General features: G+C 41.1%; 2 protein-coding genes and 1 long non-coding RNA gene across 29 annotated transcripts in view; 1 reads left to right on the forward strand and 2 right to left on the reverse strand.

Moving 5' to 3' along the window:
- nrg2a (neuregulin 2a) overlaps positions 1 to 2,138 on the reverse strand; it is a 183,622-nt gene extending 181,484 nt beyond the window's left edge. For all 23 annotated transcript variants that reach the window (XR_008139019.1, XR_008139018.1, XR_008139013.1 and 20 more), the window contains exon 1: positions 701 to 2,138. Coding sequence is in view for 1 of the 23 variants with exons in the window: in XM_052520802.1 (XP_052376762.1) it covers positions 701 to 1,109 (409 nt within the window). In the remaining 22 variants the exon portion in view is untranslated. The remainder of the gene's footprint in view (positions 1 to 700) is intronic.
- Positions 2,139 to 3,873: 1,735 nt separating this feature from the next.
- LOC118384996 (transcriptional activator protein Pur-alpha-like) lies at positions 3,874 to 12,073 on the forward strand. Of its 3 annotated transcripts, none has more exons than XM_035771751.2 (3): positions 3,874 to 4,050; positions 4,596 to 4,737; positions 9,071 to 12,073. In XM_035771751.2, the coding sequence occupies exon 3, from the start codon at positions 9,140 to 9,142 to the stop codon at positions 9,995 to 9,997; it is 858 nt and encodes a 285-aa protein (XP_035627644.1). In that variant the 5' UTR covers positions 3,874 to 4,050; positions 4,596 to 4,737; positions 9,071 to 9,139; the 3' UTR covers positions 9,998 to 12,073. The 3 variants fall into 3 exon arrangements, with proteins under 3 accessions (XP_035627644.1, XP_035627643.1, XP_035627645.1); XM_035771752.2 differs by lacking the exon at positions 3,874 to 4,050 and adding an exon at positions 4,179 to 4,404; XM_035771750.2 differs by lacking the exon at positions 4,596 to 4,737 and having other exon boundaries at positions 3,875 to 4,050.
- Positions 12,074 to 12,233: 160 nt separating this feature from the next.
- LOC127930715 (uncharacterized) lies at positions 12,234 to 12,806 on the reverse strand. Of its 3 annotated transcripts, XR_008139035.1 has the most exons (4): positions 12,665 to 12,806; positions 12,533 to 12,620; positions 12,403 to 12,488; positions 12,234 to 12,360 (listed from the first exon to the last, which is right to left on the reverse strand). It is a non-coding gene; the product is annotated as an uncharacterized LOC127930715 (long non-coding RNA). The 3 variants fall into 3 exon arrangements; XR_008139033.1 differs by lacking the exon at positions 12,533 to 12,620 and having other exon boundaries at positions 12,665 to 12,785; XR_008139034.1 differs by lacking the exon at positions 12,533 to 12,620 and having other exon boundaries at positions 12,403 to 12,532; positions 12,665 to 12,785.
- Between the last annotated feature and the right edge of the window lie 1,913 nt (positions 12,807 to 14,719).

The raw sequence follows: 14,719 nt of genomic DNA on the forward strand, positions 1-14,719 counted from the left end.
CCTAACTACAGCCGGCATAGTTGCTATGAAACGCCCAGTGCTTTCATTTGCACAAGCGCAAAGCAGCAACCGGCAAAAAGACCAACTTTCCCTGGGATTTTAGAGATCACATGCAGGTTACGTTATCATGGATTTAAGGAATTCATATTTGTTTTTATTGACATCTACTACTGCCACTGTTTTGTAAACGTATCACGGTGAAGTTTCTAATCATTTTTGAAGAAATAAATTATTTCCACGATAATAAATATACTATACGCATGTGCGTGTAGGCCTACTGCATCGAACCTCATATTTAATCAAAGCCACGACTATGTTGCAACTTGGGTAATGAATGTATCGTTTTAATCAACCAAATGATCCATGCCTTGCATTTCTGGAATCTTACGACATGTCAGGTGCCTGTGTGTGCGCGCGCGCGCGCGTGTGAGTGTGTGTATCATGGTATCATGTAGCCTATGGAAACCACCAGCCTAAATGTTTAGCCTGTCGAATATTGCTGCAGAGACGCCCCATGGCTTCCCATCTGTTACTAACTCTCAAACATCTTTAAATCACGATTCCACATGTAGACTATAGCTATGTCGACAAGGGGAGAACATATGGCCACTTGCAACTGAAGGAATTAGCCTACAGTTCTAATAATTTGATGTGCTTTGCCAGGATCGACTTCACTGTCAAGATTAAAGAATAAACTTACCGCAGTTTTCACACAAGATCCTCCCAACATCTTTTTTTAGACTATTCCCACGAGTGTCTATGGGAGCATACGACGCCTTGAAAACCAGAGGCTCATCAGTTGGGTCCATGAAAAAAATATACTTGTGATTCTTTATCACTGTGGTGCAAAGAGCCTCCGATCCGAATTCCCCCACGGTGACGAGCTGCTCCCGTTCCAGACCTCCGCCGTTCCGCGGCCACAAGTCCAGCACTTTGACATTCACACTGTACGCCTCGACTGAGTCGTTCAGAGGCGCGGACTGCACCTTGCCCTCGATCACCACGGCGGAATTGTAAGCCTGGTCCTGCAGAGAATTCAAACTCGGGGAGTAGCAGGCGAAAGAGACCCCGATGACCAGCATGGATAAATGTACTGAATCAAGCCTCATGCCGCCTGCTTTGGCTCGGTGGTCGCTGGTCGCGTTGCGGCAGGGCTCTCTGGGCTGCGGGGCGATGGCGGTGGAGCTGGGTTGAAGGGAGAGACAGCAAATAGGCTCCAGTAGCACGGCAGCGCGGCAGACCTTGCGTAAGTGTCCATGCCATCGGGATCCGCTGCTTTTTCAGATAATTTTGCAATGGGGAAACACCAGCTAGGAACCGGAAACCGCGTAGGCTAATGATGCTGGGTTCAAAATCCCGTCACTGCATTCTGCTAAAAATACATTCTAAAATGCAAACGATTCGTGGATTCTTCCCTTCAGAAGATGCCATATGCTGCCATAGAAGCCTATCCGCAAGACGACGCCAGTCTATCTTTGCCCAGAAATTGCAGTGGTCTGGTGGGCGCCTTGCTCAGCAGTGATGGTTTTCTGTATAATTTGCCACAGAGAAAATACGCCAAATGCTGCAGTCAAAAATTAGTTTTGTAGTCCACTTGCAAAAAATGCATACGATTCATCCCTCTAAATAAACTGTGTTTTGCTCCACGGGTAATAAACCGCCTTCTCCCACAGCCCGTCTCTCTCCGCCTCCCCCACGTACCAGAGACGGAGAGAACATATGCTGATTGCCAAAGGCTCTACCACAAAAAATAGACTTAAGATTGGAGCACTATGATATAGCCGACGCCGATACAACCGCTTTCGGTCACCACACTCCCCCCAAAAGCCAACAAATGACTATCCCTTCATGCTCTTCCCCATCACCAAATGGTTTCACGTTCAAATGAAATCATGAAATAAATACTGAAATGCATCACGCGTCCGTTTTTAAAATAGCTTATTAGAGTAGACATATCCCTCCAAAGGAAAAAGGTAAAAGATCGATTGAAAAAGCAGCCGTAATCAGTGCACTAGATATACGGTGTTTCAGCTGAGATGACGCTGCGAAAGCAATTCAAAGCCTTGGATTCTTCATCAGACTGTTTTGAATGAGTTTTGCGTCTCATTCCATTATGAAGTCATGCCCTGCATTCAGATCACATTCGCTGCTCTGCCTCTGAAAAAAAACACTGATGCTAAAGCGCTGCATCAAATCCATACAAGTAAAACAGCTGCGAATGGGCTTTTAAAGACGGGAGAAAACCATATTTTTCACAATATAACAATGCATAGACAGACACTTGGTGCATATTGTTTGATGTGTGTGGGCTGTCAATGAGACATGCGTAATGGCATGGAGAGAACATACAAATTGACATTTAATATAGGCCTATTACAACACATTCAGAAGCACACATCCTTCTTGTTTTTATATAGTGAATTAGCTAAATAAGGCTATAATTTGAATGCGGAGAGAGTCACTGGATGTGAAGCTGAAACCATTTACGAAGGGCGACATCTGCTGACCAACAAACACTTCCCAGAGCAGGTGAGGAACGTACGTCAGATTCTGAAATGCTCGCCTCGAATATGACGATTAGAACATAGCATACTCAACCCCAAGGAAGCCTACATAGCAAGGTCAGACAAAGACAGACAGACCGACTGGAAGAAATTACATTGGCAACACTGAGCCTAAAACACGAAGGCTGACTAACAACGTAGAAGGAGAACTTATCCAGTCTTGTTACTATTTTGGCCCACTTTATCACATAAGATAGCTTGTATTGCCTCTTTGGTAACATAAGAAAGCTGACCCGCCCATTAACAAAATATGAAGAACGTATTTAAATGTAGAAGTTAATGTATTAATATCCCCCCACCTCTCCACCAAACTTACTAAGAAACGCTCATGAACAGGACGCACAAAGTTTGTCATACGAAGAGATTCTCCAACAAATAGGCCAACCTACTAACGAAAGACTTTAGATGAGTATGTGAAATGGCCCAAGAGACGCAGCAGTGCTATCTCGCCCACTCCATGATCTTCCCATGGAACGCACGAGATCGGAGAGCTGTCCATGGTGCTAAGCCCGTCACGCCCAACTGGAGAAGCAACTTGCGCCTTCTGTCGTGCGGCTATTTCAAGTGGTCTACTCAACTGTTGTATTATATTCTGTAAGTGCTTATAAAAAATCTGTATATCCATGAGAAGACATTTGTTAATGAAATTTCAATTTAGCCACCAGCCACAATAGGTCTAGATTAAACCGCACATTTAGGCTAATTAGCTCGTCATTTGATACATATTTTGGGGATAATGACTATAATACGTCTCTGGGTTTCAGGATAAACAGGTTGGCCATATATAACGACCAAAAAAAGAGAGAACCTACATACAACCTCACCTACGTGACATGACTAGGCCTGCCGCCTACTGTACAGGATTGGGCTATGCGGAATTCATATTTTATTTTACCCCAGAAGAGCAAATTTCAGATCTACTAGAAAGGGTTTTCAATAAATAAAAAATGTGTTCAATTAATTAAAAAGGTGTGCTCATTGAATTAAGACATTGCAACGGACGCATAGGTTAGTTACCCTTCGGCTGAACATTGAGACAGTGCACGTATCAAATAAGTATTAAATTCTCCAAATAAATTAAAGTAAGACAAGATGCCTGAATAGATTGAAGTAGAGGGATAGATTTAGTAAGAAGCAACAGCACAGGTTTTGGTTCTCTTCAAACAAAATATCCAGAAAGTACTAGTGGGTTGAGAAATCCTCCTCAAGCTGCAATTTCTAAAGAGCAACAGTGCGAGGCGCACGCGTTTTGCAGTTCACCCAGTAACTGAGCGTGCTGACATCAGAGGACACGCGTGCGGCGTTGAACTTGTAGGCTACGTGCGTCCCTCTCCATGCCACGACTCGCTGTTTCGTTCCATCTTGTGAAGCCGCGATTCACTGACAGTAGGCCTACAAGGAGTTATTCACCTTTGTCTTTTTAGTGTCTGTCTGCGACGAGACTACACCGAGGCTGTTCAGGCGCTCTGCCTGTAAACTAAGCGGGGTAAGATATGCCTATCCTTGTTGTAATAGGTCTGTGACTTTGGGAAGAGGACGACGGGTTTATTTACATGTCATTGGGTTAATCACTGCAAACCTCTTTCTCACTTAATCGGCGCTCTGGTATGCAAGCGATTTCACTCAGTAGTGGACAGTAGGCAGACAGCCTTAACGTGATAGACAAGATTTCCGGTAATATCGAAAGTAGTTGCCAGTCAAGCATTGTTGACAACTGGCACTGCAGTGAATCGACAGGAGCCATATAAGACATGTCTGCAAAAGCCTATGGAGACTGACAACCTGCATCGCGCCCTCTGGTTTTATTCATAGCATACCTCAACACAAATCGTAGGCGTTTGTAAGTCAAGAAATATACTTTTCACACAATGACAATGTTGTCACATGCATTCACAGCCCAATCGGTGTTTTTCTGTTTTGCATCCTCCTTTGTCAACCACTTTACTGACATGACACCTCTTGAAGTCATGTATGAGATTGCTGGATATGTTGAGTGTTTGACCTTTGCTTTTAATGACTTTCATATTGCAGTGTTTCGGACCAAGCATCCTGGGCCAAAAGATCAAAGAACGTCTATTATAACGTATAATATTGACCTATGATCCAAGACGAACACACAAAATAAAAATCCAGCAGACAGCATCTGAAAATGCAACTGTAACTCCAGAGGAAGGTGGGACAAACGTGCATTTTCGAGATTTTACATAATTAAACGGTCATGTATATAGCATACAGACCAAATTAGCATAATATTTGCAACTGAGTGAAAACATGCCGAATATCCCCCCATTTTCAGAGGTGGATTCGTTTTCTTTGTATTATTCTGCTTCTTTGACCCTTGTGCCATGAAGATAAGTCGACCTGTACCTGTTGTGGGGATAAGTCGACCTGTTGTGGGGATAAGTCGACCTGTTGTGGGGATAAGTCGACCTGTTGTGGGGATAAGTCGACCTGTTGTGGGGATAAGTCGACCTGTTGTGGGGATAAGTCGACCTGTTGTGGTGATAAGTCGACCTGTTGTGGTGATAAGTCGACCTGTTGTGGTGATAAGTCGACCTGTTGTGGGGATAAGTCGACCTGTTGTGGGGATAAGTCGACCTGTTGTGGGGATAAGTCGACCTGTTGTGGGGATGATCAAAAGTATGAATCCAAATAATGACATCAAGGGACCATTGAACCAATGTTCTTATCCATTACAGTTCCCAATTCTTGGACTCATGAAGAAGAGAACATTATTATGATAAATGGAAGCGAACACCAGCCTATACAACTGATAAATGGCCACATCTGCGCTCTGAGAAGTTCTATAACACTAATATTTCAATAAGTGTGTGTGTGTGTGTGGGGGGGTGTTATCAAAAGCTGCCATGCCAAAGGAGGGTGGACAAAATAGTCACTTAAGGGGAATTTAAATAAGCGTTCTTAAACCTTTTTTTACTCTGTACAAAATCAGCTATACAATTGTGAAAATGTATCTTACCTTACAATATAGTCTGATATGTGAATCCAAAACGATGCAGTGAGATATTTTAGTGAGATATATAATCTTAATCAAAAGATATATAATCACATACGCTACAAGACAACATACATTTTGAGGCCTCTGCACTGATGGACGAGAGGGAAAGACAAGCTAAATACTATCATATATCCATCAAATTCTATTGTCGTTGTTAAATCAAATGATTGCCTATAGGTAAATCTGTTGTCTGACGTTTTATGGGTCTCGTTCTTAGTTGCGAGTTGTTTTTCAGCAACATCATAACAGTTTTCTCTTCGATAAAAGTTTTCCTTCGGTCTATTTCTGAAACATTGACGTATACAATATCTCATTTGACTTACAGGTTGATTCTTAGTCTATTTGTTGCTTAACCTTGCAGTTTATTCTTAGTGAGGGCCTATTTTCGATATTTCCATTTTGATTAAAGACATTTGTAAACAATTTGTAGGCGATGAGAACGTTTTGTAAAATATTTTTCAACAAATGTCCCGTCATTCACTATTACTTTGCTCGAGAACTGCGAAATATATTTTTTATTTATTAGGCCCTTATATACGCCGCCCTTTTCCACCTTGAGGGATCGAGAAATGTATTTTTTCAAATGTATTATTGTCATAAAGAAATTAGACGTTACACACAATGTGACCAGCGATGTGGAAATAAGCAACATTTGCTAGTTGAGATGTATGAAGCCACATGAAAAACACTTAAAACAAAAAGTATATTCAGCAATAATATTAATTTAGCTGTGATAAGACCAGATACATAAAAATCAACTGCAATCATTTTCGCTATATAAACAATGACAAATATGATAGATGTAGGTGCATCTGCCGCTGGTGTCAACGTCACTTTCAAAATTAAAATAAATACAATAGTTAATTTCATTAAGTTGACAATATGCCTGCAAAACACAAGCACCCACGTTTCAGTGTCAGAGTAGGCTACAGGTCAACAAAGTCCCATTGGCATTCAGGTATACATAGCCTAAATGAATATTTCCAGAACGAAACCATGTATATCAGTCGATGGCGTGCATGTGGGCTAGACTAGAGAATGGAAGCAATGCATCTGTTTTGTTTATTGATAGATATCAGTTCTTAGTCCTGAAAGAATTAAGAAGCCAGAGCATGATGCACCATATTTGCAATTTCTTCCTTCCTCAAGAGAACATCAACATCATGCATATCAAACGAAGATGTTTGTGGTCATACGATATATCATATATTAGCTTATTCAAGTACATCTGAATAACAAGGAACTTAATCAAATCAGCATCTAATAATCTAAATATTAGATGCATTTCATTTGGTCTACTTGTTTTTGTAACACAAGTATACACTTGTATAGTTACATGCGTGTTCTTCTCTTCTAATAAAAAATCTAATGTTTTTTTTTATTGCAACGCTTAAATCGTTGGTACTTTAGCATTTTCGATCAAATACACAGTTTCTAACACGTCCTTTACATCCTGATAATGGCAATAGCCTGTGCTATTTTTCACCAATGTTAAATCAATTAAAAAGGAACGTAAAATGACTTAAATGAAGTTTAAATACCATTTTTTTTAAAGAAATTTCAGCAAATATAAATACGTAAGATAAATGCGTTATAGTCGATTACACACGAGATATGTTTTATTGAACAAAAGTTACAATTCTATTTCACAGGCTAACGATGGACTATAGCCTGCATCTCAGTACTAGAGGCGTCACTACAGACCCTGGTTCGTTTCCAGGCTGTATCACAACCGGCTGTGATTGGGAGTCCTTTATGGCAGCGCAAAATTGGCCCAGCCTCGTCCGGGTTAGGGTTTGGCTGGGGTAGGCCGTGATTGTAAATAAGAATTTGTTCTTAACTGACTGGCCTTGTTAAATAAAGGTTAAATAAAATACAAAAAAAAATGGCTACTTCTTTAATTCACACAAGCCATAAGACAATAGTAATAGAAGCACTGTTTAGATAACATACCGTACGAAACATAATTCTGAAAGCTATCCAGTCGGACGGATGGACTATGATACAACGGAATTTTATGACTCATGATTAATAGACTATACATATCTAGTTATTGGCTTACAGTTGAACATATTCTATTTCAAATTAAACAATGTGTTAGTTATGTCAATTATCATATTTTAAATATGTAAAATTTAAGTTTAAAATGTTGTGCATTTGTCTTGAGGTTATTTGCGCAGTTTAACTCGTGAGAACAGGTTGCATATGACTGTATCACTAGGCCTACTATTTTCAGATTAAAATCAAAAGACTTGGCTTTCATAAAAAATAAAAATAAACATCCGATCAACGTAGGCCTAAAATCTGAGAAACGAGTAGGTATCACAAAAGTGCAATTATGAAATGTTTGCCTACGGTCTATTCTAGTAGGCCTAACCATACTCTATTTGGTAGGCCTAAGGCTACTCTCTTTTTGGTAGGCCTAACAAAACGAATGGTAACGGTTCTTTTAAGTAGACCACATTGACAGGGGATTGAAAAAAATACTCACCCTTTCACCATGATAGCATGTCTGTCTGGGCCTAAATTGTGTCATATCATCCCAAGGTCGAAACAGGGAAGGTTGGTACAGCAACTGTATGTAAACGACAAAATAAATAAGCCAAACAGAGACACTTAAATCAACAGACTTTCTTATTAAACCTGGTAGCAGACCTTCCAGTTGTTTCCGAATAGGGGTGTCACTTACAATACTTAATATAGAGACAGAACAGTTTCCAAATGTCACGAATCAAGGCTTTCAGATTGATTTGGTAACAGTGGCGGTTAATTAGTAGGCCTACATTGGATAGACTAACAGTGTATAAATAGATATGCGTAAAATGTACATTTTGGCCTAGATATCCATTTGGGTTTAATACTTAGCCTACTACCAAAGTAGTAATAGATGGTAGGCCTGCATAGTATTTTCACGCAAGGGCAACCCTAACGTATGTAGCCTAATGTCACATGTTTCCTTGAAGGTGATGCTCTGCAATGTTTTGCGGCCACCAAAAGCTGTCGCCTCATTCTATTCATGGCTTATTGGAAACATGGAGTTCTTCATTTTTATTTCACCTCTTTTCCCATTGCATTATTTATCATCATTAAAACATAGGCTTACACACAACAAATTCGCAAACATAACAGACAATAACCAACAGTGCAATAACCTAGTAATAACCCCCGTTAGAGGAATTAAGCCCTTTTTAGGCATAGACCTACGATTTTACGAACTAAGGTTTTATATACACGATCCAAGTAAAATGCCACGATTATTGCACTTCAGAATTGCACGTAATCCAATTTGACAGTCAAAATAATAACTTCAATTTAAGCTTTGAAGTGGTAAGATTGAATCAGAATAACCTGAGAATTTAGACGCCGAGGAAAAACGGCAATTGATGTATGAATGCGCCACGATTGTATGTAGGCCTAAATTATATTATAGAATTTCCACTTTGAGGCCCCCTCAATAGATGTTCTTCTTGTATTTCCCTCTGTGTAGATCTCGCGAGAGTGGTGGCGTGGCTGGCTGTGTGGTTGCAGTAGACAGAGGGAGAAGGCAGGCAGCATCATGGCGGACAGAGACAGTGGAAGTGAGCAGGGAGGAGCAGCCACGGGCCCGGGCGTCGGTTCCATGCACCCAGTGACAGGAGGGGCGGGCTCGGCTTCCGGGCTGCAACACGAGACGCAAGAGCTGGCGTCGAAACGAGTTGACATTCAAAATAAACGTTTCTATCTGGACGTGAAGCAGAACGCAAAAGGCCGCTTCTTAAAGATAGCTGAAGTCGGGGCCGGGGGAAACAAGAGCCGCCTCACTCTCTCCATGTCAGTGGCAGTCGAGTTCCGTGACTACTTAGGGGACTTCATCGAACATTATGCCCAATTAGGTCCTAGCAATCCGGACATCGCACAGGATGAGCCGAGGCGAGCACTTAAAAGCGAATTCTTGGTCCGGGAGAATCGGAAGTACTACATGGATCTGAAAGAGAACCAGAGAGGCCGGTTTCTGAGGATTCGACAGACCGTGAACCGGGGGCCCGGTTTGGGATCCACGCAAGGCCAGACAATTGCTCTGCCTGCACAGGGACTTATTGAGTTTCGTGACGCTTTGGCAAAACTCATTGACGACTACGGAGTAGATGACGAACCTGCCGAGTTGCCAGAGGGGACCTCCTTGACAGTGGACAACAAACGCTTTTTCTTCGACGTGGGCTCCAATAAATACGGAGTGTTCATGCGGATAAGCGAGGTGAAGCCAACATACCGCAACTCTATCACGGTGCCCTACAAAGTGTGGTCCAAATTTGGAAATACGTTCTGTAAATACGCGGAGGAGATGAAGAAGATCCAGGAGAAACAGCGGGAGAAAAGGGCATGTGAAATGCAGCAACAAGAGGAGATGCATGCTGATGATGCAGACGAGGATTGATATATAGAGCAAAAACATGCAAGAAAATCATCGAAATAACAAAAAGAGAAATTATAATAACTTTACTGTAAAAAGAAATAAATCTAAAGATTTAACTGTAACTGTTTAACTCCAAGGGAGCACCACCCACAAAAAAATAAACCTCCACAAACTGACAGTTTATGACATGCTGTCACCCGTCGCTGGATGTTACCCACTTACCCACCATTAATACAGTAAGCGGCTGCTAAACAAAATAATAACATTATATATGAACCGTGTTTCCTACTTGATGATAAAGAACTGACTGTTTATTTCTCTTATTAACCAATAACTTTTGTACACGTTAAAGATATTATTAGTGTTTGCAATGTTCAAATGGAATTATTGCCGAGTTATGAGAAACAAGTCCTTTTCATTTGACTTCAGCACAAAATCAGATATTTTAGTTTTTTTTAACCAAAATTTAAAACCTTTTTAAGAGGTTGACATAGTGTAGGTCTACTTGCCACCCTATTTACTTGTACCTGTGAGTAGAGTTTACACATAAATCATATGAGGGCTAGGCCTGCTTTGGAATTTTGTTTAGATGTCATGCAGTCTGTACTTTTTTCAATGTCATGCAACGAAATAAGTGCTCTCTCTCTCTCTCTCGTGCAATATGCATTGCATTGAACTCGGAACACATTGAACTGGTCAATGGAACTCGACATGAAAACTTTCAAAAGGAATATTACTCTTGTAACTTCTGTTTCAATTGAAAGTTTCGTCATGCAGATCGTTATACTGTAGACTATCTTTGTGTCTCGTCATGCAATGTGTTAAAAAAAGGTACTGTCTTAGATTAAGGAAGTGCAGTGACAACATGCAGCAAATGACATGAGAAGTGGTTGAGAACAGCATATTTGTCATATAGACCACTCAACCCTGCTAGCACCACCTAATTGGCATCATGGTCTATTGATAGTGCTGATTTAAAAAAATTAAAAAAGTAAAGCATGGTTTTGAGAATCTGAAATGTATGTCAACATCAGCGCTTATGAATAAGAGGTTTTCTGTTGGGCAATTTGACACACAAAGGACCAGCAAATATCAGCCAACCAATAAGATGCCAATGCACCAATGAGTGCTTGTTGCTGCATGTTTACCTGTACAAAGCCTGATATTGGTTTTCACACATTGTGGCTCAAGGACACCTCTCCAAGCTGCTTGTCATCCCTGTAAATGCTCAACTGATCTTTAGATTGAATGCTGGTCTGAATATCTGTTGTTTCCAAAGAAGCTAGAAACAATCAGATCATGTCAGATTTGTCCCAGTATTTAGTGAAAAGATGGCCTGGCATATTGGATGGAATATAAAGCAGCAGGCTTAACTGTCCCTGAGCCCCTCTGGTTAAAGCCACTGGTGTAAATGGTACACGGATGGGAGCGTCCTCGGCATATAAACAACCCGGTGCCTTAAACACTCCGCATGATTACATGTTGGCCTGATGCTTTGGATCACAGTTTGGGTTTTTGTTTTTTCCTCGTATTGCTTTTCCGTTTGCCGCAGCACAACTTGTGGTGCCAAGGGGTTCTTTAAGAACCCTTCCGAAAAGAAAAGGGGCAGATTACGAAGCTTTTTCTGCCCCCTTTCCCCCTTTCCCAATCTCACTCTCATCCCCAAGCCATCCAGGTATCGGCCTACATGTAAATGTGGAAAGGGGTGGTCACCTAGAAGACAATGCATAGGAGGCTGCTCTTCACAGGCCCAGCCTGACTGGTAACATCACTGTGGACTGGATTGAGGCTTGTTGGAGGCCCCCTTGTGACGCTCTCTGTGTGTAGTTCTATGGCTTGGGCAGTAATGTGTAATTTGTAAGTTGCTAAAGACCTCAATTAGGGGGAGTAGTAAGCATGTCTTATTTTGATTTGTGTTTAGTTTTTTAGTTTGAACTTTTCAGCGTTATTCCACATCGTTTGTCATTTTGAATGTTATTTTTTTTGCTCACAAAGGATATTTTCTTTTCAGTGCAACATTTCATTACTGTGTGCAATATCCTATGTGCCGATCCATGGCAATATGTATATCAATTAAATATATGATTAATATTTGAACGCATGTGGCTGAATTCCATGTTTATTTCTCTTCAAGGTTTTAAATGCCTTTATCTGCACTTAAACAGAAGTCCAACCAGGGAGACAGTCAATCTAACAAAGCAAGCTTCATCCTTCCTGATGAGGACACACCAAACACCCTAACATTCACAATAACTAACATGCTGAGGATTAGTGTCGTCTGTTCCCTAGGCCCCTATTACCTCTCCCTATGGCTTGGGAAGTCTCTCCTAGGCCTCTATTACCTCTCCCTATGGCTTGGGAAGTCTCTCCTAGGCCTCTATTATCTCTCCTTATGGCTTGGGAAGTCTCTCCTAGGCCTCTATTACCTCTCCCTATGGCTTGGGAAGTCTCTCCTAGGCCTCTATTATCTCTCCCTATGGCTTGGGAAGTCTGTCTCCTAGGCCTCTATTACCTCTCCTTATGGCTTGGGAAGTCTGTCTCCTAGGCCTCTATTACCTCTCCTTATGGCTTGGGAAGTCTGTCTCCTAGGCCTCTATTACCTCTCCCTATGGCTTGGGAAGTCTGTCTCCTAGGCCTCTATTACCTCTCCCTATGGCTTGGAAAGTCTGTCTCATAGGCCTCTATTACCTCTCCCTATGGCTTGGGAAGTCTGTCTCCTTGGCTTCTATTATCTCTCCCTATGACTTGGGAAGTCTGTCTCCTTGGCCTCTATTATCTCTCCCTATGACTTGGGAAGTCTGTCTCCTTGGCCTCTATTATCTCTCCCTATGACTTGGGAAGTCTGTCTCCTTGGCCTCTATTATCTCTCCCTATGGCTTGGGAAGTCTGTCTCCTTGGCCTCTTATCTCTCCCTATGGCTTGGGAAGTCTGTCTCCTTGGCCTCTTATCTCTCCCTATGACTTGGGAAGAGTAAAGGGATTGGATGATTGTAGGGAATGAAAATATGTTGAGTTTTGCTGCAAAGGAAAAGCAGGTTACAGCCTTGTTTCTTTATTTGGTACGATATTTATTAAGGTGTATGTCGTTCTCCTTCCTGTCTTCAGTGGTTGATGTTTGTAGCACATTGCTTTCCCAGGTGGATGAAATGTCAGACCAATATTAGTTTTGAAATGATCTCAACAAGGAATGTATTTTTTCTCTCTTATGTTGCGACCCTTTACAAAGAGGATAATGGATTAACTCATTCGGTGTTGATGCATCGAATATCATTGATGTGCATTTTACAAATTGTAAAGAAAATAAATGTAATTTACCCACATCTGACATAAATGAATCTTCAATATGTATGTGCTTTTTTCTCTCATGTGGTTCTCTTCTGTAAGAAAAGGCCATGTGACATCGCCAAACTGGGGAGGGTTTCTGCTCCGTGTCTATTTTCGGTTATGAATATTGCTATGCTACAGAAACACTTCAGCTAATCTATCAGATACTAGAGCATCATGTCGCCCATTACATGTTTGTGATTGCTTTATTCTACTATGTTATAATGGATATGGTTTGCAGTGATTTGTGATATGCACTTTGTATTTTATCCTAGGATTATCTTTCGTTTTGCCAAGCAATAATCTCCAGAAACTTGTAAACTAACACTCACAGCTCAATGTTCTACCACCATCATGTGTAGCAGCTAATTGGTTCTAGGGTTCCATACCATTGATTTTACATTTGTTAACCTCCACATACTTGCAAATCCTAAAATGAAATCTGCACACAACTTGTGTGTGCAGATCTCCCATTGACACCAATGGGCCATTTTTAAGTCAGGAGGGGGGACATATTTGGTGTGCTGGAATCTATAGATGTTAGAATATTATTGTCACTGCGGGACTACTAGAGAACCAGCAGCTGCACTGCCAGTAGAGACTAAAACATGATTTGTAGGGTTAACAGGAGCTTTAGGACGGACAGTGATATGTGTTCTAAAAACAATACCTCTGAAGAAGATGAGTCATGATGACTCTTTTACAATCTCCAGTGTTAAAGACTGCTGTTCAAGACATTCACTGCTTGTGTAGATTCACATTTGTCCTAGGCTACCCGTGGACACCCACGTGTGAAGGTCAAGCAAAATCCTTTCTGGCTGGTGTTAGAATGAGACCTGCTGTTTGTGACGTGAAGGCTATGTAAACATTGAAATGAAATGCAAAGGAATGTAAAAGGTATGTATTTATATATCCTGCCCCGTATATGTTTAGTCAAATGTATTATTCATGTATATGTTTAGTCAAATGTATTATTCATGCACCCAAAATGGCCACGTGGGCAAACTCAGTACTGCTACGGTGGCAATATTTATCATTCACATGATCACACCGGTCATGATATATGTAATGTTCACATTAACGTAAACATTCATTCAAGTCTGCTGCTGTATGCTACAGTGACGCGTGTTTCATGTCGTGCTGGCACTAGTCATCTTGTGCTTTTATCTAACCAATCCACAATCTTCATAGTAACATGGATGTCTGGTGACTCACTTTTAAGTGGGATGGCGTGCAAGGAGACCATGGAAAGTGTCAAAATAGAATCCCTTTTTATTTGTCAGATACGCCAAATACAACGGGTGTAGATTTAAATGTGAAATTCTTGCTTACGAGCCCTTCTCAATGATGCAGAGTAAAAGTGACATCAGGACAGATAATCATCTGATAAATAAAGGAGAGTAGCAGCTGCATATGATGA

Source organism: Oncorhynchus keta, chromosome 6 (genome assembly GCF_023373465.1).
Source record: "Oncorhynchus keta strain PuntledgeMale-10-30-2019 chromosome 6, Oket_V2, whole genome shotgun sequence".
Classification (NCBI taxonomy): Eukaryota; Metazoa; Chordata; class Actinopteri; order Salmoniformes; family Salmonidae; genus Oncorhynchus; species Oncorhynchus keta.